The 27,646-nt window shown below is 27.1% G+C and overlaps 1 protein-coding gene across 1 annotated transcript; it reads right to left on the reverse strand.

Annotated features, from left to right (window-relative positions):
* Positions 1–27,546, reverse strand: LOC111640897 (flavin reductase (NADPH)-like). Its single transcript, XM_023386987.1, has 5 exons — positions 27,413–27,546; positions 15,542–15,703; positions 9,720–9,809; positions 2,883–3,014; positions 1–1,205 (listed from the first exon to the last, which is right to left on the reverse strand). The coding sequence occupies exons 1-5, from the start codon at positions 27,495–27,497 to the stop codon at positions 1,051–1,053; spliced, it is 624 nt and encodes a 207-aa protein (XP_023242755.1). The 5' UTR covers positions 27,498–27,546; the 3' UTR covers positions 1–1,050.
* Positions 27,547–27,646: the final 100 nt, after the last annotated feature.

Below are 27,646 nucleotides of genomic sequence, written 5' to 3' on the forward strand. Positions count from 1 at the left end.
TATTGTTGCAACAACGGCACAAAAGCATGTCTTTTATTTCATATAGAAAAAACTGTGACATCTGTCGGGACCATCTAACAATTGGTCAGTATACAAATCTTTACTGATATGTTTACAAAATTCAAAAACTAACATTTTCCAATCATGATAGATCAAAAGCTGTTGGTGCAATTTGGCACTGACAAACAAGCAAGCAGATTACTCAAAGATTCTTACCTGCTATCTTTTGTATATGGGGTGGCCCTAAAGTTAGTTACAAATGTTTTGTGTTTGGGTATATTTGTGAATATGAAGAGTAAACAGAGTTTAAAACATTAGCAGAAACTCTTGATAAAAAAAAAAAAAAAAACAGAATTAATCATATTCTTTTAGTCACTTCCATTAATTAATTTCTATTTAGTATTTAACAACAGTTGATTAACTTTTGGGCCATCCTATTTACACTAATTACTATATAACAATAATAAATGTTTGCAAAGCATATAGTATATAATACTGCATAACTAGTAACTATCATTTTGATCCCAAATAAAATTTAAATGGCAATTTTATATATTCAAATTTTTGGACCCTATATTTATAATATCGTACAAAAGTTTGCCATTTCTCTAAGTAGCTGTCGTATTTTTTCCAAGAATTTCTCTAAACTGCTGAGTAATGGATATTTGTTCAAGTAGCTTCTTGTGTAACAATATACATCTTGGTATGAAGATGATAAAGATATCAAATTTTTGTACATAAAAATATATTTTATGTAAATTTTTGTTCTCAACAACAATTATTAAACATATATTCAAAATGTTTATATAAAATAATTTTTTTGCATGTTTTAGAATATGCATTTCTTGTTTATAAATGTTCAATTTATGTTCAAGAGTAACTTTTCATGAATATCATATTGTTAAATTCTAGTGATATATATTTTCCATAATCTGGGCTTTCTCAATTTTCATGAATACATTTGCTTGTAGAGTAGGTTACCAATTACAGAAATATAAGTGTAAATGCAAAATCGAACCAGATACATTTGTAAATATAAAAGCGCTGCCTTTAACTTTTGGGTTCATATCCCATTCCTACGGTGTGTCCTATGCGTTCCTCATCGGAGAGGCACTTTACCATGATCTCTGCCAGGTCGTACTTTGAAATCATTCTTCCATAAGGCTTGTCATTCTTCAGGATATAGGGTTGGTTGCTTGGCTCACCTATTAAGACAAAAGCATTCATTCAAATTTTGGAATTTACTACAGGTATACCTCGCCTTACGTCGGTAACTGGTTCCAGGAAAACGACGTAAGTCGAATTTACTTGTCTCCGAATTTACTTATCACTAGGCTAAACCGTAAATTACCATTCCCGGTTCTGTATTTTATTTATTAACGCATTTTTAATAATATATGGTTAATAAAAATCTATTTTAAGCTTACAAACAAATAAATTTTAGTTTTTAATATAGTACAAAAAAAGTAATCTAAATTTACGAATGCATGTACAGTACTGTAAATACAGTACATACTTGTATATATTTTAATATGATTTTATGTGCTTTAAACGTNTTACAAACAAATAAATTTTAGTTTTTAATATAGTACAAAAAAAGTAATCTAAATTTACGAATGCATGTACAGTACTGTAAATACAGTACATACTTGTATATATTTTAATATGATTTTATGTGCTTTAAACGTTTATCTAGTAATATTACGACTTCAGTATTTGTGGCGGACAGACGTAAAGTCGAATAAAATGACTTAAACTTGATTTTTATTTTTTTATATACTTTTTTAACAAGCGACATATAATCGGGAACGACGTAACTCGAAACGACGTAAGTCGAGGTATGCCTGTATTTATAAAATCTTAAATTGGAAAGACAAAGTGAATATTAGCAATATGTTATAATAACAGATGATATATTTACATCAATATTGATTTATGACAAATTTTGTACCAAATAATATCAAAAATCGATTACTTTGACTAATTAGCCCTATAAAAGTGGCTTCTTCTACTTTTTAAATAAGCTCTAACCTAGAGTTGTTCTATTTTTTGAGTAACTTGGTTGTTTTTTTTCATTTGTCTGGAAGACCTTACTGTGGATTGGACCATACCTATGAAATCAGTTAGAATCCAAACAGAAATCAACTAAACAATCTGAAAGCAGTTATGTGCCACACTTTGTGTTACAAATTTATGGAAAGATATCAATATGCAAATCGCTGTAATTTTAAATAATTATGTACACATTTTGAAATTGCACGCTTGAAATATACAATGAAAATGGCATGTGTATTTTGATAGTGTATGTTCAATGCATGCCTACAACATCTCATGCATCAAGCAAACACATTGGGTACATTCCAATATGCATTGAATGTCAATGAACCATGATGTACTAAAATGTGTTCCAAAATTCACCAACGATTTTATCAGTGTAGCAATTGGTGCACATAGCACTTGTCAGGCTGTGGATATGGCAAGTGCTGACAAAGCAACAAAGATGCCTCCATGGTTACATTATTAACACCAATTTTAGTACTCATCTGTATTAACCCAAAACTATTTTGATAAAATAAATGTGCAAATGCCAACATAGTACAGTACATTTGTTTCCATCATCTTGTTTAGTTGTCAGATGTTCTGGTAAAAGCTTATTAAACTGCTTACCAGTCCTATGGTTGCATCTGAGATTGATGCATACTGGAATGTATCTGTTGATCTGTGTGGTCTTCTTAGTAGAGAGATGTTCCTCTTAACTACATCATTTCTTACAACTTATATTGTTACATTACAAATTTATATGTCCACATAGATTATATTATAGTTTTGGAAACTAATGATTAAAATATATTTTTAAATAAGAGAATAGGAGATTTTCTTACTTGTTATATGTGGCGGAAAAAGGGCTACCCATTCTCTGCCACTAGCCTTAAGTACATTTAGCATTCGTTCGTGGTCTTCGGTCAGTGGAATGTACATCTCTGGTACTTTTGATCGCTCCCAAAACAGGAAAGCTATAAATAAAATTTTAAATGTATTATGTTAGAACTTAAAGAAAATATACATATTTAATTAATTTATTAATCTAATATTATGTATCAGAAAAAAGTTATCAAAAATATTTTCAAGTGCAGTAAATTTGATATAGATTGCTTCTTTAATATTTTAAGCTTTGATTAAAAACAAGTATAATGAAGTGTTAGACTATATTTTTTAGGAAAGAATTATCAAAAACTAAGTCGATAAAAATCTCTGCATTCACTTTGCTCAGCAATATTGTAAACATTTGCCAGAGGGATGCAATTTGGAGAACATCATTTGAAGAGAGAGAGAGAGAGAGAGAGAGAATAGATAAACTTACGAATTTTGTTTATGAGAATATAAAGTTTATATTTTTATCTGAAAGGAATAAAAATAATCCTTTATTCCTTTTTTTAATATAAATTTTGAAATTATAAGCTTAATTCTGTGTCTGCATAACAATTTACCTTCACTATGATATGCTTCATGTCTAGTCTTGGTTTATAAACTTATGAGCACTATGTTGGCCTTTCTTTATTACTAGACTTATTACACCATTACTCAACACAAGATCAGCTTTCAAAAATCACTTTATTTTTCAAAAAGAATGCATTTCAGACCTTAGTCCCTCATCAGCTTTTTATAATATAAATATATATAAAAATGATACTACCACATTTACGAAATTTACAGTAAAATCACAATGTTTGGTAAAATACCGATGACAAATCATTGCAGATCAAAGTTCCAGGTGTTTGCTTTCGTTTTATAAGATTTCCTCTCTTGATGCATTGGACTTTCTATTATCTTGCCTGTCTTCTCCCCTTTGATGGAATATAGGCATTTTCTTAATATCCTATAAATACTATGATATGTTTCTTGTCTAGGAAATCTTATAAAATGAAAGCAAACACCTGGAACTTTGATCTGCAATGATTTGTCATCGGTATTTTATCAAACATTGTGATTTTACTGTACATTTTGTAAATGTGGTAGTATCATTTTCATAAACATTTATATTATAAAAAGCTGATGAGGGACTTAAGGTCCAAAATGCATTCGTTTTTTAAAATAAAGTGATTTTTGAAGACTGATCTTATGTCGAGTGACAATGTAATAAGTCTAGTAATAAAGAAAGGCCAACATAGTGCTCACAAGTTTATAATTTACCTTTAGTAACATGCATAAATAAGAGGCTAAAATAATAATCATGCTATACATTCATCACTGTTTTATTTTATTTTATTTGAAACTTTGATATTTGTATTGATTGTTTTGTTTTCTGAAGTATTATTGTGTCTAGCAGATGTATGTTTATCATTAGAATATATGTCAAGCAATACAGAAATTTCAAAACAGTCAAAATATTTAATCTTTAAATGTTGAATTCAATTGATTAACAAACTTGTATTTAGAAATTTTGTATATTAATTTTAATATGTTCTTAACAATTCATTTTATTATTTTTATTTTGATAAAAGAAAAATTATTTTGACTTTCAATTTTAAATTTTAAAAAATGAAGTTTTAGACAGATATGGATGGCCTTAGCAATTGTGGGCCCAATTAAAATTACTTAATTCACAAAATAGGGCAATTTTCTCTCTTTGAGAAGATTATAACTTTATTGCAGTGCATTCCTTGATAACCAGGCCCAATTGGCCAGCTTATTACAAATTAAAACCTTACTGTCATTTTCAATCTATCTGCAAAATTTCTTGACAACTATACTGCATTCACTGTAACTTCATGTATTAAATGAAAAAGGAAAGAGACCACCTTGTCACCATACTCCACAAAATGTATCCCTCCACTTTACCTATCTCACTGTAGAATGAAACAGCAGTGTCCTAATAAAATTGTGAAGAGCTGTTAATAATTGTAAATTTAGTCCCAGAGACAACTGTTAAAAAAGAGTGCTGAATTTTTGCATACTATTTCTTGCAGAAGATTCACAAAATTATATTACTATGCATATGTAGCTAGAACTATTTCTAAGATTATCAGCACAAAACCTTTCTCACTAATTTCTAGCCTTATTAACTGGAGTACAAACGTTTTCGGCCTTCTTAATAGGCCTTCCTCAGGAAGGCCTATTAAGAAAGGTTTGTTAGTGAGAAAGGTTTTGTGCTGATAATCACAAAATTATAGCAAACAGATTATAAAAAAGGTAGAGAAATGATATTTTCGGATGTAACATGTAACTGTTTTTTTTTTAATTTTATAGTATAGCATTTTTAAAAGTAGAAAGTATTTTAAATATATTTTCTATTTTACTTTTTAGTTCTATCTGTTGCAATTCAATTGCATATCACATATGACAATGTCTGAATAATTAGTTTGTTTATTCTGGAGATGAGTAGATTTATTTTTTAAAAATATTAAATAGATTAAAACTTCTAAAATTGTAGAGATAAAGATGATAAAAAACAGCAACATTTTGACACTAAATGGCATAAACATCCATTAATTAATGACATTTGAAAGCATTGAAAGCAGAAATTTACAGTCAGGATACTGATGACATGGAGTCAGAGGCATAGCTACCATGAAGCAGTTGGAGCAAACTGCTCCAGGCACACGAATTACGAGGGCACCAAGTTAGAAAGAAGTGAAATAAGAACTTGTAAAAACATTTTAAAAACATTTTTTGGATTTAATAATTATTCAATGATCTATTAGATTTGAATCCGTTTGACAATTATGTACATTTTTTAAGTGCTTATCACCTGCATATCTTGTCACGTCATCTGATAAAAATATTCTGGAAGGATCAGAATTTTTACAATCATCATATCCCTCCAATATTTTGCCTAGTTTTTGAACCTCAATTGCTTCGATTTAAAATGTGACTCAAATTGTAAAAAATTATACTCAGATAAAAGAAATTACTTTTATAAGCAAAGTTGCCGAACTACTTTTAATTCACACCGCAGCCTCAAGTAAGTTCTCTGACATTATTGCAGTATGCCTCATTTTTTTAACTTTACTGGTAACAACAGCAAAAGCAGAATGAAGTTTTTCAAAACTAAAATTAATCAAAACTTATTTAAGAAGCAGCATGTCACAATGCCATCTTAGCTTTGGCTATTATATCAATTGAAAAGGACAATAGCTTGTCAACTTGATCTAGAGAAAGTGAATGGCTACATTCCAGGGTGCTGAAATACTCAATAGTTCCAGAACTGTTGAGTATTTTTCTGCTGAATGCCCTCTACAGTAGTGCTCTTTTGGAACATGTTTGGTGTTTTGATGTCACATTTGGTAGCATCTTTTATTTACGCTACCTTTTGCTACCTGAAACTGACCAATGAGGCTTTTTGTTCCAACACAACGTCATTCATCGTTCAGCAGATCCAGGTTGCTATGCAACAGCCAAAGATTTGCTCAGTTACAACTGTTGGGTCAGCTGAACCCAGCCATTGTTGTTTTCTCACTTTTTTGTTTGCAAATTGGTCAATCTTAAAGTTTTTTTATGTACTATTATGTATTTCTTATAAAACTAAACTTGCATATATTTTGTCAATACAGTTTATATACTATGTAGTAAATATTATTAGGTACTCCATACTTAAAGTGTTTTATTATTACATTTATATTTATTAAATTGAATATCTCATTGTTGAAATGCCTTGAATCTCAAATTGTTATTAAGAAAGGTTTTAAATCGAAATATTTAGATATATGTTTTTAAATTAAATGTTCAAAATAAATTTCGTGAGACTTCTTCCGAGGAACAAGGGTGCACACCAATTCTACTTGTTCCAGGGTGCTGAATATGTAGCTATGCCACTGCATGGAGTGTACTTTTAATAAAAAAAAAAAAAAAAGCCTTTGAAAAAAGGCTGAATTATTTAGAGTTATTAATCAGAATTAAGAATTGAATGATTGCTTCATTTTATTAAATAAAAATTTAATGAAATGAAGTAATTATTCAACTCTTACCTTCAATCTCATTGAATTTATGTGTTTCCAAATCACATTCATTTTTTTTATTGTAATTTAATGTCAAACTATGGATTTTATAAATATAATAATTAATGAAAAAAATCACTTTCTCTGATATCCATTTGAAAAAGTTTTTACATTTCATCCTTTCTTCACACCTTGGGAAATAATGGATTCATGGAAGAGTCAATCTTTATTTGCAGTCTTCTTGTCTGTTTAAATAAAGACAAAAGGGCAATGAAGAGATTGTCCTTTATTCAAATGTAAAGACATTTTAATACATTGTCTTTTTTGGAAATTTCTTATAAAATTTATAAGTGTATACTAATTGTCCTGGAAATTTTATCAAATACTTTTTTAATTGTGCCATCATCAGAGGGAAGTTTATAATGTTCTACATATTATGCAGACAAGAACTGTCCAAATAAAGATTGACTCCACCATGAGACTACTATTTCCTGAAATGTGAAGAAAAGATCAAATGTAGAGACAATTAAATATATCATCTTTTTTTTAAACTTTTTGTAAATTTTCTAATTATATTATTTTCTATCATAAACACTGGTTCTTTTTATTAAAAGTATTGTGTCCAAATGAGCTGATATCTATTACTACAAAATTCAGATTCCTATTAAAACTGTTAATAAAATTCCTATTAAATGTTTCTTTATTTAGAAAATGACCTTTCAATTTGATTATCAATTTCTGTAATGAAATTAATGAATATTTCCTAACATATATTTAACTCATTGATTTCCAATTTGAAATGACACAGTTGGAACTTATAGCACTGAACATAAAATCATTCATAAAATCAAAAATTTATAATCAAACTTTTTGGTTTCTATCTAGAGCAACTTTCATTGATTTTGTACAACATTTATTCTATTTACAGCAATGAAATGACATTGAGCTGTCGGATCACTTGTACTAGAAATATTTGTCTGTGTTATAGTATAATTTATTAGATGCAAATAACAATTACTATATTTAGTGGATATTTAAATAGATTTAAAAACAAAATTAGTTTTTATAAGATTCAGATAAAAAAAATAATTATAATTGACAAAAAATCAATTAATATCATCATACCTTTGCTATAATTCATAATTCAAGTTTATGACATGTAAACTATAAATGTTAAAACTAATAAATGAAATCATACATTCTATAAAATAACTAGATATTGTTTGAATTACTGGAATAATTAATAAAAACAATGAATGATTCAATATACAAATAACTCCTTAAATTTCAATCATCATAGAAATATTTGCTTTAATAGAGTTAAAAACTTCAAAAAAATTCAATTGCTTAGGATTATCATCCATCTTAAGACATTTGGAAAATGGAACACCATTACTATAGTAATATGTTATCAACTGCTTCCTTACAATGTAGTTTGTAATGTGTTATCAAAGTAATGGTGTTCCATAGCCTAAGCATTTCCTGGAGATGGACAAAACACAGAAAGCACTCAAATTTAATTTTTGTTTTAAGTTTTAAACTCTATTAAAGCAAATATTTCTATCAAGTAACTAAATATCCACATTTTTTGAAAATTAATTTAAATATTGCATTTTCTGTAATAAAAGCAAAAAATTAGATTTAATTTTTTAGAACAAAATTGTATAACTAATAACAGCTACAATAATTGGACATTATAAAAATGATGAAATAAGCAATATTTTTCAATTTGTTCATAAAATATAAATCTACATAAAAATTAAATCTTATTCCTAGTGAATTAATAGAAAACTTAGTGAACTAAAGAATAGAGTTTATTTTTGCAAGTAAAAATTTTTATAACAAAATATTTAAGCAATCATATGTATTAATTTATTTGAAATAAATGAACTAGGCTCATCTACTTATAAGAAGCAAGAATTTATAATAAGTTAAGAATACCTTCAAACACTGTGGAAAGACCTAAGATTTGTACATAAAAGACAGTTAATTATATAAGTTTTACTCAACAAAAAGAAAAAATTTCAATAATTTTAGCAAAAACAAAGTGCAAAAACCATTTCACCCAATGAAAACACAAATATAAAACTTCAATCTTAACAGCACATATAAACATCTACAGCAAAAGAAAACAATAGTCATGTGTATAATGCTGAATGAACAATACTTAAAAATCTTTGTTGATAGGAAAGACAATTATAGAAATGTTTGTTTTTTAAAATTGAGTGCAAAGTCTAAATTTTAAAATACAAACATTTCTATAATTGTCTTTCCTATCAACAAAAATTTAGTTTTTATTTTTATCCATAAATTACAACAACTGTTTATTTCAAGGAAAGTTTTAAAAATATGTTTGTTTTATTTCAAAAAAATAAAATGTTTTATGTTTAAAAAATGTGTGATGTAGTTTTATTATTTAATTATTACTTTAATATTAAAGATAATAAATAACAGAACTTAATGTAAGTTTTAGAAATTAATATTTAAATAAATCACCCTGTAAACATGAATAACCAGAGAAAAAAAAAAAAGATATATGAGTTTTCTTCAAATATCTTGTTTCATTCCATTATCTTATGTATACAATGTTAGTTTACAGTATATTTTTGCTGGTATTGGCATTTGTAGACAATTGACAATTTATTAATATTTAAAAAAGTTTTATTGATATTAGACTCATTTATACTTTATTTGGAGAGGAAATGAATTATATTTCTGTAAAAACATTAATAATCTTAGAAAGGTTAAGATTTTATTGGCAATTTTTTGTACATAAAAACTTACCTGATATACAGCAAGTTATACGTTTAACATTATGTTTAACCATTCCATGAATTATATTTTTAAGTCCCTCTGATAATACTGTTGTAGGACCTGCAAGATAAAGAAAAACCTTTATAAATTTACAAATAAATATATAAACATATAAATAAATATAAATGCATAAATATATTAGAGAAAATAGAAATAACAGGTAACTTAATAAAACTAAGATAATAGGATTGTGTTACAAATATTCCTATATATATTTTTATTTCAATAAAAAATTAAGTAATTAATAAGATTACATATAACCAGAGTGATAAAACTGCAGCTCTCATATACTTGTATCTTTCTATGGACTTAATTCATTTTACTTGCATGTATGTAATATTTTTGAAAGTTTTCTATTATATAGTGTGACATACATACAGATTGTAAATGAAACATGCAACTTAACCTTGAACAGTCAATTGAAAGTTAAGTCTTTGTTTGTAAAATCAAATAAGTTAAATATTTATTTACCTAGCCAATTATAAAATTCCAGTAAAATGACATAACAGTGACATTTACTACAGAACAGTGATAACTTTAGTATTTTAACCATATATAATATAAAATACTGTTTCAACAACACTTGTATATTTCTGATAGGCAATTTACGGTTCTTATCATATCAAGGTTTGGCCATTCCTGATATTTAGAGGAAAAAAAATCAAAAATACCTGTAGACAAATATAGTGACATTCTGCATAACATCTGATGCATCTATGTAAATGATCCATAAAATTATTGGAAAATAGTAAATTTTATCACTGTGAATATCTTGGAGATGTTGGCCTAATCTAGTGAGAAAATGTGGTTGGTATAGGAGTTTGTTAAGGACTTGGAGACACCAATCTCATATCTCTTGTATGAAAAGAAATTGCACTGTCAGGCATAAAGTTCATTGTATAACCAGCATAACAAGATTCTAAAATTTAAAGTTTCCAGAAAATCTTGCAAAAGTTTTTCAGATTTTCCCAGATTTAAAATAAATAAAATTTATTTGTAACAATAAAATCTTACAACACATATGGAATAATTACATAATAAACATTTTAAGTAATACTGTGCGTATAGTACCTTGGCTATTTAGTCAAAACAGGTACAGTACAATATACAATCCAAATTTTGTTAAGTTCATATATAATATGATGTTTATACAACATCCAATTTTAAAGGAAATATCATGGATGTTAAATGATGCATGATTGTATTTGATACATTTATTCACATTAAAATCTATACACACTGATTTTACAAATTTCTCACGTTTTAAAAAATAATCAATGATTTCTTTTTGTGTTTTGTTGAAATATTTAGGGAAAACGAACAAAATTAATCCAGTTTAAGTAGAGTTAAATTAGCAAGCACTGTACTCATTTATATCAATTCATGTTTTGAAAAATCGCATAATTTGACCTGAGAAAAGTAATGTAGTCACTTATATAATGAACATCTTCACTTAATTTTAGCAAGATTGATTAATGGAGTAACAATATTGATTTGTAAAACTAAATAGTATAGAAGGAGAAAAAGAAAAAAATTATAAATAATTATTACAATACTTAATTTATTTATTTCATTTATTTTAATAATATCAAAAGATAAATTTTTATCTGCAATATTTGAATTAATCATTTTGCAATTCTTTATTGAATATAAAAATTCTTAGGAAGTAAAACTTTTCTAAATGTAATTTTTATTGCTTGAAAATATTTTTTTCATTCTAAAAATAAATGAATGATATTTCATGTACAATATTAATAAAATGTAAAAATAATAAAACCATTTGTAGCTAGGAAGAATTTTCATTAATATTTGTATGTTGTTACTAGTTTTATTGTAAATATTTCTAAATCATGAAAGTAAGTTTATTGTAAATCATATATCTTTCAATTTATAGCTTTGTACATTACATAATAGTCTTTATAACTTTCTTAATATCTTTCTACAAAAGAATAACACTTCAAAAATGCAACTAAACATATTTTTTACCCAGAAATAAATTCAAAGTTGTTTAGTCATCGATTTATGTACCATTTATTATTTAAAAAAAAAAATCAATCTTTATTATTTACATCACTTTAAATAGAAACAATTTTAAGTATATTGATTTTAATGATTTTTATTCCAATAATTATTCAAATCTATATTATTTTTCTGAAAAAGAATTTAAGTAGAAATGATTTGAATGAAATTCAATCTTGAAAAATCTTTTCAGATTTCTTCAGATTTTAAATAAATATTATGTAACAGATAAAAATAAAATTATGTCACCTACAATAATTGGACATTATAAAAATGATGAAATAAGCAATATTTTTCAATTTGTTCATAAAATATAAATCTACATAAAAATTAAATCTTATTCCTAGTGAATTAATAGAAAACTTAGTGAACTAAAGAATAGAGTTTATTTTTGCAAGTAAAAATTTTTATAACAAAATATTTAAGCAATCATATGTATTAATTTATTTGAAATAAATGAACTAGGCTCATCTACTTATAAGAAGCAAGAATTTATAATAAGTTAAGAATACCTTCAAACACTGTGGAAAGACCTAAGATTTGTACATAAAAGACAGTTAATTATATAAGTTTTACTCAACAAAAAGAAAAAATTTCAATAATTTTAGCAAAAACAAAGTGCAAAAACCATTTCACCCAATGAAAACACAAATATAAAACTTCAATCTTAACAGCACATATAAACATCTACAGCAAAAGAAAACAATAGTCATGTGTATAATGCTGAATGAACAATACTTAAAAATCTTTGTTGATAGGAAAGACAATTATAGAAATGTTTGTTTTTTAAAATTGAGTGCAAAGTCTAAATTTTAAAATACAAACATTTCTATAATTGTCTTTCCTATCAACAAAAATTTAGTTTTTATTTTTATCCATAAATTACAACAACTGTTTATTTCAAGGAAAGTTTTAAAAATATGTTTGTTTTATTTCAAAAAAATAAAATGTTTTATGTTTAAAAAATGTGTGATGTAGTTTTATTATTTAATTATTACTTTAATATTAAAGATAATAAATAACAGAACTTAATGTAAGTTTTAGAAATTAATATTTAAATAAATCACCCTGTAAACATGAATAACCAGAGAAAAAAAAAAAAGATATATGAGTTTTCTTCAAATATCTTGTTTCATTCCATTATCTTATGTATACAATGTTAGTTTACAGTATATTTTTGCTGGTATTGGCATTTGTAGACAATTGACAATTTATTAATATTTAAAAAAGTTTTATTGATATTAGACTCATTTATACTTTATTTGGAGAGGAAATGAATTATATTTCTGTAAAAACATTAATAATCTTAGAAAGGTTAAGATTTTATTGGCAATTTTTTGTACATAAAAACTTACCTGATATACAGCAANATAAGCAATTTAATTTATTTCATTTACCTATCACTTGTAAGAATTAACACCATGAGGTATCTTAATTTTAATTTAAACATTTCACATAAGAAAGTAATTTCCTCTTTATAAACTTCATAAAGAAGAGTAAAGATTATTTATATCTCAGTATAAAAGTATAAAATAAATGTAATTATATAAAATATCATATTTCTGCAATATCAATTCAAAAATGATCAAACTTAAATATAAGTTATCCAATTTCTAAATCTTAACATTACAGAAAATTCAGATGGCAATTACAATGAATACAAATTAACTTATACCATGTCATATAGAATTGGATTTCATGTATAGTCTTTGTAAATAATAAGAGATTATTATTATCATGGCAGTATATCCAAGTATATATTCATTTTTCATCAAAGAAGGCATTTAAATTTATGTAATAACTGGCAATTTTTGAATATCAAATATGTGCTAAGCTAATGAGAATCTTGGATTAATTCTACATTCAAGAAAGAGAATGCTAAATTGTATATGAACTACAGAATCTATATAAGATTTCAGTTATGCTAGCCAGGTCTCTAAGCAATCTTCACTTCCAGAAGTATTAATTTAGATAAAACCATACATCTCACTCATGGTACTGACTGGAGATGTCTTGTGCTCATGGCCTTCTTCTATAGCACTAAGCCAGCTATTGTTTTCACCCAGCATGATATATATATATATATACACACATACATCATTTCTTTCATTCTACCAATGTTTGTCTGCCATAACAATAAATAGTCTTAAATGTAGTGAGATATATTAAATAATATGTACAGTATATAATTTCATTAAGTAGCAAGAAATTCCTTCAGATTTCATATCAGTCACATATAGAATAGTTTAGATTTGAATAAATAAATTCTGACTATCATAAATTTTTATGCAGAGTTAATAATTATATAATGAGAATTAAAAAAGTTTGCTATTTATGTTAGTTTCTGTATTAATTTTTACTGATAAATACTCTCAACTATTACAAAACATCTACAGTTTGTTTAAGCATATAACAAATTAATTATGTAAATTATTTTAAAAATAATTCAATTTCTATACTATAGTTGTGCATTCATGATGCATTATAGCTTGAATAAATAAGAAAACAACTTAGATGTAGAAATAACATTTTCTTGTTGTAGATGTTATATTAAATCAAGTTATAACATCAATAAATTGAATTATATTCATATGAATATAAAATAATTCACACGTCAATAAATTTTCTAGCTAAATCTAATTAAATTTTTAAATAGTTTGAATAATTTAAATTATTAAAAATTAAAATTAAAATTTAATAATTATAACATATTTAAATTGATAAATGTATTTTCTTTAAAGGAATTTTCAAAAATGTAAAGCAAACTGACAAATTAATTTTTCTCTAAATTACACAAATTGTAATACATAATTTATAAAAAGTATCATTGAACAAATGATATTTGTTCAATGATACTTTTTATAAATTATGAAATGCTTGGTTTAGACATTAAATATATGATTTATTCATGTAGCCTAAGTCAATTCAAATTTTAATTTTAACAGATTAAAATCAAGATATGTGAATTATAGAAAAGTTAAAATGAAAAATTATGAAATATATATAGTATTAGTATTATTGTCATCTATATTTGATAAATGTGTTATTTAATCAAATATAATATAGTTAAATGTTAAAATTTCATATCAATGTTTCTTTTTAAATGTTTAAATGCAGAATATAAGTGTATTAAAAAGAAAAATACTATAAAAGAAGAAATAATCTATATAAAAACCAAACAATTTGATGCTTTACATTTAAAACTATGTTGTTTTCTACTTCCTCATCAAAACAATTGCAGTTCCAATTCTTATTCTATTTGTCACAAAATGTTACCTAATTAAACCAAAATGGCTCAGAATAAATTTGTTGGCAAGTTCCTTGCTGGCAAAATTCTTTTCAAGTTGATTTCCTATTTAAACTAACAACTTCAAACATTATAAAAAAATAAAATTGTGCAGTTATGTTATACAATTGTAATTTTATTATTATAAATATATATCTCCAATAATGACTGAATCAAAATAAATTATTTCATTCTTTTTGTTGTCTAATTAATATGTAGTTTAATATGTCATTAAAAATTTTAATATTTTAATTTCTGTTATCAATGTAAACATTCTGAGATAAAAGTGAATTAAAATGAAGTATTGTATGTAAAAATACTAAGTTAAATGTTTTGTATTGAATAATAAAATGGAACATAAATGTTATTACATTCCTAAAATAAAATTTTCTGTTATATAATAATGTAAAATAAAAAAGTTTCCTCAAATCAAGAAGTTATACAAATGAGATTCAAAAGTAACTTGAGAAAAGTCAAAAATTCTTACCCAAATCAGTTCTAGTTCCTAAAGTTACTACTACTGCATCTTGACCTTCTATTGCAGAATCTACATTTTCTTGATTTAAAACATCACCAACAAAAACTTTATGTGGTTTTAAATCTGCAGGTAATTTGGCAGGATCTCTTATAAAAACAGAAACTTCATATCCTGAAAGTAAATTTTCTCTTGAAGACATAATGATTGTTATTTGTAATATAAGCAATTTAATTTATTTCATTTACCTATCACTTGTAAGAATTAACACCATGAGGTATCTTAATTTTAATTTAAACATTTCACATAAGAAAGTAATTTCCTCTTTATAAACTTCATAAAGAAGAGTAAAGATTATTTATATCTCAGTATAAAAGTATAAAATAAATGTAATTATATAAAATATCATATTTCTGCAATATCAATTCAAAAATGATCAAACTTAAATATAAGTTATCCAATTTCTAAATCTTAACATTACAGAAAATTCAGATGGCAATTACAATGAATACAAATTAACTTATACTTTGTCATATAGAATTGGATTTCATGTATAGTCTTTGTAAATAATAAGAGATTATTATTATCATGGCAGTATATCCAAGTATATATTCATTTTTCATCAAAGAAGGCATTTAAATTTATNATATAGGCTTTATTATATATTTTAGTAAGGTAAAACATACATATTTTGAATTTTGATTTACGTTTCATAAAAGAAAGTATTATTGATTCCTATTTACTTTTCATTTCATCAACAACTTAAAAAAGAATGTTTGTAATTTGAATAAATTACATTGTGTCTCAGAGTAGAAAGAGTCTAGCAATTAAGGGTTCTAATTTTGGAAAAGGGTCAACAAGCAAAAAAAATTGGGAACCTGTTTTATAATGTAGACTACAGCCATAATATGTACAAATATGATGTGTTTCTGAAAACAAATTGAATGTCAGGAAGTTTTTTCAGTATTTCTTATAAAAAAAAATATTCTGACTTGTTCTGGTCCATTTGAATAACCCCAACCAATTACCCCTAATGAATTAAAGCTTTTCAAAAACACTTATTTACCTTTCAATCCATATTTTTAGGAATCCAATCCCTAATAATTAATACTAAAACTCCAAACTATCTTATTAACAATGAGATTATTAAAGGGTGTGTTTAATATCTTTAGTATTTTTTTAATTTCACACAAAAAGTGCACTTTTTACATGTATCATTTAAATTGATTTGATTAATTTTAATAATATAACATGATGGTAATTGACTATTGATATTTATGTATCATTACAGTATGTAAGCTTTAATATTAAAAAATTATCTATTTCTTTTTTTCCAATTTTACGTCTCAGGAAGTTTAATATATTGTAATTTAGCAAATATGGTAGATGTACAGGTACTTTCATTTTCTAAATGTGCTATCATACTCCCTGTAATTATTAGTCAGATTAATTATACATTTGATTGTTAGTAGTTATAGGAATTGTTGTTGGCTGACTTAATACAAAATATTACAATATTCTATAACATTAAAAAAAGTAAAATTAATAAATTAACACAGCAAAATAATTTTTTAATAAAACTACAAATGACTGAAAATTTTGTTGTAAAATAATGAATTTAATACCACAAAATCTGCTTTATTGGAACTTGCTCATATTAAGTAATAGTTTCTTCAGCACTGTCAAGCAACTAAGCCCATCCCCAGGAGGTACAAAAATGGATAACACCACTAAACACTGGTAGTTGGTTGTAAGTTTAATCTAACCAACAGGCTGGCTGTGTTAAGTTTTCTGGGTTTTCTTCACATTTCTAACATCTAAATAGAGACCAATTTCCCATAGATTCCTCCTGGATGGTTCTCTTGGCAGATTGCCTTGCCTTATCCTATCAATCAACTGATACAAAAATGAAGTAGCTTGATAGCTGAATCATCTATATCTATTTACATGTAGTATAGTTTACTTTTGTATCCAGGTAAATTGATTGAAATCTAGCAAAGATCTGATGTCATTTTTTCTAAGTTAACTATGTATATTGAAAATTTAGCCAATCTGTAAAATAAATATATGAAAAATTAAGGCACAACCATAATTTGATCTAGTATACAAATATAAAAAATAAAAATCCAACAGAAAGCACATGCTAATGATGCCAAAACTGAAATCAATGGCATAATATTAGTGACTCTTAAACAGTCTGAAATAAAAAAATAATGAAAAGACAAATATCTAAAATTAGCAACAACACTACTTACAATCAAAGAAGCAGTGAAAATATAGCTCCTGAGAAAGAGAGAGAAATAAAATAAAAAAGTCTGCAAATGGAGCATGAAGATGTACACACACAAAAAAAAAAGTACAAAGACTTATTGTCTGTTGTGAAATATACCATTGGTTTGAAATAGAAAACTTGCAACTGTATTAAATTCTTTTCAATATTTTCATTCATCTTCTTTTAATTTATTTATTTATTTCACATTTTTTATAACTTTTTTGTAGAATATATTTATTCAATTTATTATTTATATTGTTTAAATATCTATATGTGTATTATTTTAAATTTGGTTTATCATTGAACATTTTAAGGAATACGTAATGCTTAAACTTTAAACTTAAGAATCCTAAAATTAAAAATGAATCTTTAATTATAATTATGTTTTTCATTATAGAGCATTACATATTTTCAGTATAGTTAGTGTTAAAAGTTGCTTCTCTCTCAGACCCCACCACAAAAAGGCTGATGACAAGTGGTCCTATGCTTAAGGGAACCGAAAATGTTCATTTTACATTAAATTTATGTTTTAAAAGTGGAGTTTTGATATTTGGTGGCTATTTTATATTATAATCCAGTTTCTAAACTATTTTATTTGCACTACTAATTCATACTTATACTTAAGCATATACAAATCATTTAGGCATTCAGCTAATAGAAATCACTTTGCAGACTAAAGTAAATCTTTGGCACAATACATTAAATAAGTGCTCACTTCTTATGGTTCTTTGTATTTTTTAATGCATATACATATTATATTCATTATATATATATATACACACACACACACATACACACAGACACTTAAACATATACATCTGTATGTAAGGGGTCTGCAAACAATTTTGATTTTGGAAGGAATCTGTAGATCTCAATAGTTTAGAAACCATTATTATAAAATTCAGAAGTTCTTATAAGATATAAGATCTACATTTTCTATTACTAAATTTTGTTTCCAAAACTTTTCTATTTATCTATTTATTTTTCCTTATAAAATTTGATTATTGATTTAAAAAACTTATAGAGGTATATTTTTCTTATCAAATGCAATTTATCTAGATTTATCATATTAATCTTTATATTAAATATCACTAACTTATTTATACTTACTGTAAATAAACTTTTCCAGTTTAAGATAAAATGAATTATACAATGATACTGGCACAGATATTTTTGAAATTATATCATTTTTATGTTTATAAATCAATATTTTAATTTTGCAATTCGATTTCATTACATAATGTGTTTTAAAATCTTAAGAATTCAGAGAATTTTTCTCTTTAGAAACATAGAAAGTGCACTAGGCACAAGCATATCATTTAGTGTACAGTACTTTACACACAATCAATATATAAAGTCAAAATATGTATGTATGTACAGTATGTTAGGTAAAGAGTTCTATACTGTTCAAGCATCCACACCATATTTGGCAAGAATATTCTTCAACACCCTAGAAAAAATAGCGTGGGAGGTCCTACCTCCAACCACTTCTAACACCCATCCCCTCTTAACTTAAGCCCAAGCAAGTTTTTGTGTTTTGCAGCTTCATTATTGTAAATATTCACACTAACAAATGTACATTTTAATTACTAAAATCATTGTTTTTTACCATTCTCTCCCAACCAACTTTACCAATCCCCTCTCCCCAGAAGCCTGAGTTACTCCAGACTCATACAGCTAGTTATTTATATAAATCTGTTGTAATTTTTTTTAAACATTGTGATTACATGACCTTTCTCTGTCTTTGCTCTCTTAGAGATCAAGAATAAAAAGTACCTCATTTAAACTATACTCTTTTCAGGCCATCTCAAAGCATCATCTTTCATTTTTCATCTCCAAGAAAGCATAGGAAGAGAGTGTACAGTACGAGAAATTAATTGGTTGATAATTATACGATAATAATAAATAGTGACTAGTCATTCATCATTTACAAAACTAAGAACTGCATTAACATTTCTTCCACATGCAATAGTTGTATAATTAGTAAAATTCTAATTTTATATTTGTTTAGAACATAATTAAAAAATAATTAGAAACCATGTTCAGAATTATTTCAAATAGGAACTAGATTAATGGCTGCCTAATTAGTATAATTATTAATGAATTATTCTCAGAGAGAAATGATGAGAGAATGTATTTATCATAATTTTTTCTATTATTCATTGAAAGTCCGAAGTAGTACTTTAGTTCACATCAATTACTTAAATGAAAATATCTGTTTAATTGTTAATACTAAAATGAAAGGAGAATAACTTATAAATATAAAAAATTAGGTTCAAAATATATTGTGAATTATTAAAATTATATTTATAAATAACTGTTTTATTAGTTTTAATTTCAGCAGTAGATATATAAAAACTTCAAAAAAATTACTAATCCCATAATAATTTAAATCCATTGTCTTATAATAGTTATAAAATAATTATTATATTTATTTTTCTGTTTTAACTCTTTCTGCCCTGTAAGCACTAAGAAAGCTTTATTTTAGCAATCCCATGATGGAGCAGCCAGGTGGTGAGGAATGGAGCTTGACATATCTGGACAGAATACACCTGAAAAATTCCTGGGATTTTTTGACCTGTCCAGATTCAATTCTGGTCCTCCAGAACAGTAGGTTGCCTCATTAATTTTAGAACAACTGGAATATTCTTCAGTTTGGCCACAAGAGTAAATCAGTCTTATGTTCCAAATCAACTAAGTATACAAGCAAATTTAGTAATAGAGTTTAAGTCAATGTTTGCAGTTTGCCAGATTTGAAAGTTCAAAGTACAGTTCAAGCATGGATGTTTGTGTCTGTCTACTTTTAATCAGGATTGTTATACAATAAATGTGCATTGTTGACATAAGAGTATATAATGCAGTGCTTATTAAAAAATCCCTGTAATTACAAAATGGCAAAAAATTGAAGCTATGGCTAATGTATAACAAAATTATGAGTTGATAAAATATATTATAAAAAACTATTTGTTGAAGTTCACTACCTCTGATACAACATTAATTGTTTAAATAAAATTTTTATATTTTCAATCAAGTCTAAAATTACTAAGACAAAACTTTTCGTACTTTGTTTCTAGCAGTTTAATCACCAAATACAAACGTTTTCAGCCGTTTTGAATGGCCTTCTCAGGTACAATCTTCAGGTTTAGAATCTTTCACACTTTGTTTCTGCTATAAACAAAGTGTGAAAGGTTTTGTCTTAGTCCTTTTAAGTAAACAAATTGAGTTATATCATCAAACAGAAAAGGGCCAGAATTGAACAACAAAACACATGTAGTGTTTTACCACGATAATGTGAAATTCCACACCAGTTTGGTAACTGGTCAAAAACTGTTATAACTTAGATGGGATTTGCTAACACACCAACCATATTCTCCAGATCCAGCACACTCAGATTATTACTTGTTCTGGTCTATACAAATTTTTTTTAACTATAAGATATTTACTTGAAATGACAATGTCAAAAATGACTTGGATCAGTTTTTTGTAAGCAACGATTAAAACTTTTATGAATGTGAAATCATGCTACTACCAGAAAAGATGACAACAGATATTTGACTAAAATGGTCGATATATAATTCAATAAAACAGTTATTTATTATAAAAATATTGTGTTACTTTTCGAACAACTCAATAACACACTCAACAAAAGTAAATAATCTTTACTTCACTCCAGTACTGAATATTATATATAATAAATGTTGTATAAATTAAATTACAAACAAAATAGATAGAACTATAATTTACTTTCAATTCCAAATACATTGTTTGCATGTGTATTTGAATAGTTGAAATGCATGCATGTTGTTTATGTTCTTTTTCTTGTCAGGCTGAGAAAGGTAATGAATTAACCCAAAAATGTTTGTTATATGTAATATTCAGTATGTGAACAATTTTTTAAAATCAGTTTTAAAGACAAGTTAAACTATTAAAAACAATATAAAAAATTAATCATAAAAATCATTACTTTCAATTTTATTTTTAGATTAGTATTTATTAGAGTTATCATTCTCTTTTTCAAACATTCTCTTAAAAAAAAATAGATGTAAAGCATGAAGTGTAATGAATTTATCTTAACCATCTGTTAAGATAAATTCATTACACTTCATGCTTTACATTTACATTCATACTTTAATGTTCTACATTATCTAATGTTACTTAAAATACATGGAAAATAATATTGATACATTTCATCAATATTATTTTTCATGCATTTTAAGCTGCATCAGATAATGTAGAACATTTTAAATATGCAGACTGAATTTAGTCGAAATCACATCATTATATTGATGTCTTACAGGTTTCTTTTAAACTTATTTTTGGAGGTTTTATTGTATTTTAAAATATAATATGCCATCCAAAACCTCTTTCCTACAGTACTGAATAAGAAAAAAAACTGATAAAAATTTAAAATCAATAAAGCTGCAATGGCATCTAAAACAGTGTTTAAAATTACTCTCTGTTTTTACAAGAATTATCAACATGATCAACATGAGGATATTTGCTGACAAATATTTAGTACACAGAATTGATGCAAAACGATATACCATAGCAAAATTAAACTATTTAATATATATATAGTGATCTGTATTATATAATATATATATAATATAAATATAATACAGATTAATAAGATGCTTTCAGAGAAAAAACTTTAAAAAAGTAAGATCAATTTGTGTGTGTGTGTGAAACTAAACTAGGAAGAACTAAGGAAAACTAATGGTGAGACTATGCAGATGTGAATCTAGTAGTGAGCAAGAGGTTGTGAGCAATATAGTTATCACAAAGGAAAACTATGCACAAACGAAAAGTGAGAAAGCTTCTGGCGAGAGCAAATTTCTGACTCTCATAAACATCTGACAGGATTTGATATTTATCGTGTTTTGATCTTCTCACTGAATACTGTGATTGCGCTTTAGCACAAGTAGAAGATGGTTTCTCCTATCTTTCATTTACTATACAGTATATATATAACTATAAATATACATAAAGTCATATAAATTCTGTTTTATTAACAAATTATAATAAAGTTCTTTATCCTTTTGCTGTTTCCACAGAAAACAAAATATTATGGTATTTGTTTCCACAGAAAACAAATACCATAATATTTTGTTTTTTTTTTGTATTCATTATGAAGTAATTCTAATAACAAAAGTTTTTTCTTTGCTAGTAGTAAACATTGTAGTCAAACCATTTTGATTTTTACTTCCATACATTCATGCTTCCCTGTGACAAGTTCAATGAGAACACGAGAAGTCATCATCTCCTTGTCACTTTCTTCGATTTGCTTGATCTAGGATGTGAAGGAAAACTGGAGTAGAATATCTTGTGAATGGATGCTACTGGACTCTTGTTCCTTGTATAGGAATTACAAAATAAAAATCAAATGAAACAATAAACATTGTTTCATTTGATTTTTTCATTTGAAATGGAAAAGTAAAACAAACAGCATTTAATTTATATATACTTTCATTCTTTAATTATAAACTTCATCAGGCTACATAAATCAATTACCTGTAAATTAATCAATATTTTCTTTATTTTTACGTTGCTTTGTACTACCCTATTTCTGCACATATTTTTCACACCTGTATTTCCAAGAAATGTTTTTAAGGAAAACAAAATATTCAAGTATTTTTTTTTTTTTTTTGTGGAAAATGTAAGACTTCTCATACTTAACCATTTGGTGTAAGAGATACAACCTGAGTCAGTCAACAAGAATTTTTATGATGTATAGACACTTTATTTATCCTCATTCCCTTGTATAGGTTTAGGAGTACAGTATCTTTGTACTTGCTGGAGGCTATGGGGAATATGGGCAGTTGGTTTCCTATCCCCATATTCACCAACACAAGTTACAGTTAGAGTTAAAAGTTAATGAGCATTCATGTACTAAAAGTAAAGCAAACGGTGTTTGGTTAACTCGAGATTTAATCCTAACGCTAACTTGTGTTGGTGAATATCGGGGTTAGTCATACTGAGTAGAGTGAACTGCTACTTTGTGAGATGGCAATAAAAAAATAACAGTTATACTGCATAGTATAAAATTAAAGTAATCTTCAGAATAGAACAGAAATCAAGAGGCAAAATGAAAATTTGGCATCACTGAGGCACTTGTTTGCTACTGACATAAACAAAAAGGAGCTCTAAGCAATGCAAAGTCCTATTTGAGGGCATTTTGTGGTCCCAAGAATAGAAAGTATCTCAACTTGAGGAAGAACTGTTCAAGTATGTTGAAGAAACATGCAACAATGGCTGTACTGATATATTGCAATCATATACTTGAAATATTGTTCAGACACAAAATATTTCTTCTGTTGAATTTAAGGCTAGTCAAGGATGGGTCAGCAGATTTATAAAGAAAAATCTTTAAACACCTATTAAAAACAGCTGCATACCGTTTGATGTGTGAGAGTTCAAAACATACAATGAAAATAAGAAATGGGAAATAAAACTTATGAAAATGGGCTGTCAAGGGGTATGCAAGTCAAAAAAGGTCGAAAACTGCTGTTGTATAGAATTGTATAGGACAGAAATGGGCAATCTTTTAAAATGACAAGTGTCCATCAGAGGATGAGTAGATAAAACCATTGAATACTGCTGGGTTTGTCCTCACTACTAGATTGGTCACGGTTTTCTTTATATCTCTAATACCAAACAGGGAAGAGTTTCTCATAGAAAGTTCTTTCGGGAGGCATTCTTTCTTGGAAGATCACATTTATGTTATATTTCTTTATCCCATCACTCTTTAAATGGCAAATAAAATAAAATGTAAATTACATGTGAGCAAATTTATCTTTCATCATATATAGAATTATTTTTTAGGACTATTAAAGTGGAATATATTCAATCTATGGACTTTATTATACAGTCTTTTACAATCTATGGATTGTAAAAGACTGTATATGAATAGCATAGTATAAAGTAATAATTCTCAAAGTTATTTGACCCATAGGCCACTTAAACAATATCACAGAAGAACTGTGGACTACCTCTGCCCCTTATCCTGTAATTATCATTTTAAATGTATGCCATATTATTTTGTCTATCTAGAACCTAATGTAAAAGATATATGATGTGTGCAAATGTTCTTTCCTCTACATAAAACTGCATTTTGGGGAAAATGACTAGGTTGGTCTGTGGACCAGGTGGCACATGCTCAAGGACCTCTAGTGGTCCACAAATCATACTTTGAAAACCACAGATAATTTTATAGCACTAGTGTAGGAATAACTTTGTATAGAGCTATATTGAGCTAATGTAAGAATGAGTTTGTACAGTACTATACTTGCACATGAACTGAGAAATTCTAATTCAGTGTGAAATGCTAAACAAACTGTAGCTAGGGTTGATTATGAGTCGATAGCTTGTTACACCCCTGTGTACAAGCAAAAAGTCAAAGAAACCATACCCATATGTGCGACTGTTTGAGATATTTGCCTCCAAAAATCAGTTTTCACTGTGTATTAGTACTACTGCCTATTCTCCATGCTCCATGTTGGTGTCGCTCACTGTCACTTGTACCTCAGTGCCTGTGTGGGGATGACCCCTCACACCTCTAAAACTATATACTCCAAGTACTCCAAGAACAGTCAAGTGGACTACTCAAAGCCAGCATAATCACATGGGGTAAATAGTTAAATGCAATAGTCTTAGCAGAACGACACAACTTCTGATTGCATATGACCCAGAAGTAGGCCAATTTTGGGAGGGCCTCTATCTTACGAAAGGTCACACATAGAGGTCTGGTTCCTTTGACTTTTTTTGCTCCTATAAGTATGGTCTACAGTCCAAACTTCATTCATAGGGTACATTTGTAAAGTCAAACGAGTTAAACGCATTAGTAACAAATCGTTCTAAAAGTAGTAGTCTCACTCAGTGCACATGCTCTGCGGTGATGACATTTCAAACAAAACTCTAACAAAGTTATGAGGGAAAGAGTTAGTTTACTTCATTAAGAAAATGGCACCCAACAATATTGATGTTCCTAAATCTACTCAATTGTTTAAATTGTGAATTAAAAGGTGAAATGATTGAAATAACTGTCCACCCAAAGCAATCTAAGAAAAATATTTCAGATAAGGCTGCACGTATCTTCAATTTTAGAAACATCCATTTAGTTATAAACAAATCATTCGAAAAGTCTAACGAAATAAGAATAACAATGACATCATTCTCGTTTTAACTCATTTGACTTTATGAAGGTACCCATAAATATTGCATGCTTTCAGCCATACATTAAGCTGATCATATGTCTACGTCATCATTGCAATATCATCACTTGCTCACTAACCTTGTTTATTTGTATCACTTCCTGTTATTTGTTACATCATATCTTTTCTCTCTTCATCTATAGTTTAAGTTATACTATTTTTTAACTTTTTTCTTACATGTTGTAATTAATACTTAACTCTACTCTTAAGTTAGTTATCATGTTAGTTGGCTTTTGTATCTGTCACCTCTTCACTCATTCACACCATTTTCACTAAAGTTGTCATACTTCTTACTACCATCTATCTGTAATTATTTATGTATGTATGCCCATTCATTTGCATAACCCCATTCTTAATCCAATTATGCTCCGGCGACATCGGGAATAAATAAAGTATACAGGTATACCTCGACTTACATCATTTCAAGTTATGTCGTTCCCGATTATATGTCGTTTGTCAAAAAAAGTATATGGAAAAATAAAAATCAAGTTTAAGTCATTTTATTTGACTTTACGTCTGTCCGCCACAAATATTGAAGTCGTAATATCACTAGAAAAGCATTTAAAGCACATAAAATCATATTAATTAAAATATATACTGTACATTTACAAGTACTGTATGTACTGTATTTACAGTACATGCATTCGTAAATTTAGATTAATTTTTTTCTGTACTATATTAAAAACTAAAATTTATTTGTTTGTAAGCTTAAAATAGATCCTTATTAACCATATATTATTAAAAATTCATTAATAAATAAAATACAGAACCGGGAAATGGTAATTTATGGTTTAGCCTAGTGACAAGTAGATTCGGAGACAAGTAAATTCGACTTATGTCGCTTCTCCTGGAACCAATTACCGACGTAAGGCGAGGTATACCTGTATATAAGTAAGTAAGCAATCTCCGTTAAGGTCCCGTCTCATTCAGAGATGTAATTGTATCATTATTTAGTAGAGGACTAGCTTTGTATAGAGTTGTACAGGGCTGGTGTAAGAATGATCTCGTTTAAGGCCGTACAGACAGGGTCAAATTTGCATATAAGCTAAACAGGCCGCAACTCGGGGCATTGCATTATCAGTAGGTAGCTTCAGGCCCATTATTTAGTAGAGGGAAGCGCCTGTTATATATTATAGCTTAGCTTTGTATAAGGCTTTGTATAAGGCACAACAGTAGCAGGAAGCCCCGCGGAGAGAATTTTAAGTAAATACGATCTCGATTATATAACTTAAACATTTCGGATTTTAATTACAGATGAAAGAAAGCGAAAACTTAATTCCATCTACGACTTAATTCGCTTATAAAGATCTAATTCAATGTGAAATTCTATACGTTTGCACGTATTGCAACATTAAATCCTTCATATTTTCCTGTAAACACACGATAACTTCGACTCCTTACCGTTTTTAATAGCGTATTCGGTTGTAACCAAGCCCGTATTTCCAGTCGCACCGAAAATAACGATCTTCTTTGGGACTTTCTCCATTTTTTTCTCTACGAAAACATAAAAAAAAAAAAAAAAATTGCAGACGATCGTCGATCCGTTAGCGTCACTGGAGCGTACTGCGCATGACAGGAAACGAAGTCGGAAGCAGAAGATGAAAAGATGGCGAGAAATGCAGACTAATCGAGAAT

The sequence above is a fragment of the Centruroides sculpturatus genome, unplaced genomic scaffold (assembly GCF_000671375.1).
Source record: "Centruroides sculpturatus isolate CEXI.00-Female unplaced genomic scaffold, Cexi_2.0 scaffold1467, whole genome shotgun sequence".
Taxonomy (NCBI): domain Eukaryota; kingdom Metazoa; phylum Arthropoda; class Arachnida; order Scorpiones; family Buthidae; genus Centruroides; species Centruroides sculpturatus.

Coding starts and splice junctions, on each gene's coding strand:
- LOC111640897 (XM_023386987.1), bottom strand. CDS start 27,497: ATGGAGAAAGTCCCAAAGAAGATCGTTATTTTCGGTGCGACTGGAAAT. Junction 15,704..27,412: donor CGAATACGCTATTAAAAACG/GTAAGGAGTCGA, acceptor ATTTACTTTCAG/GATATGAAGTTTCTGTTTTT. Junction 1,206..2,882: donor TTTTCCGCCACATATAACAA/GTAAGAAAATCT, acceptor TTGTCTTAATAG/GTGAGCCAAGCAACCAACCC.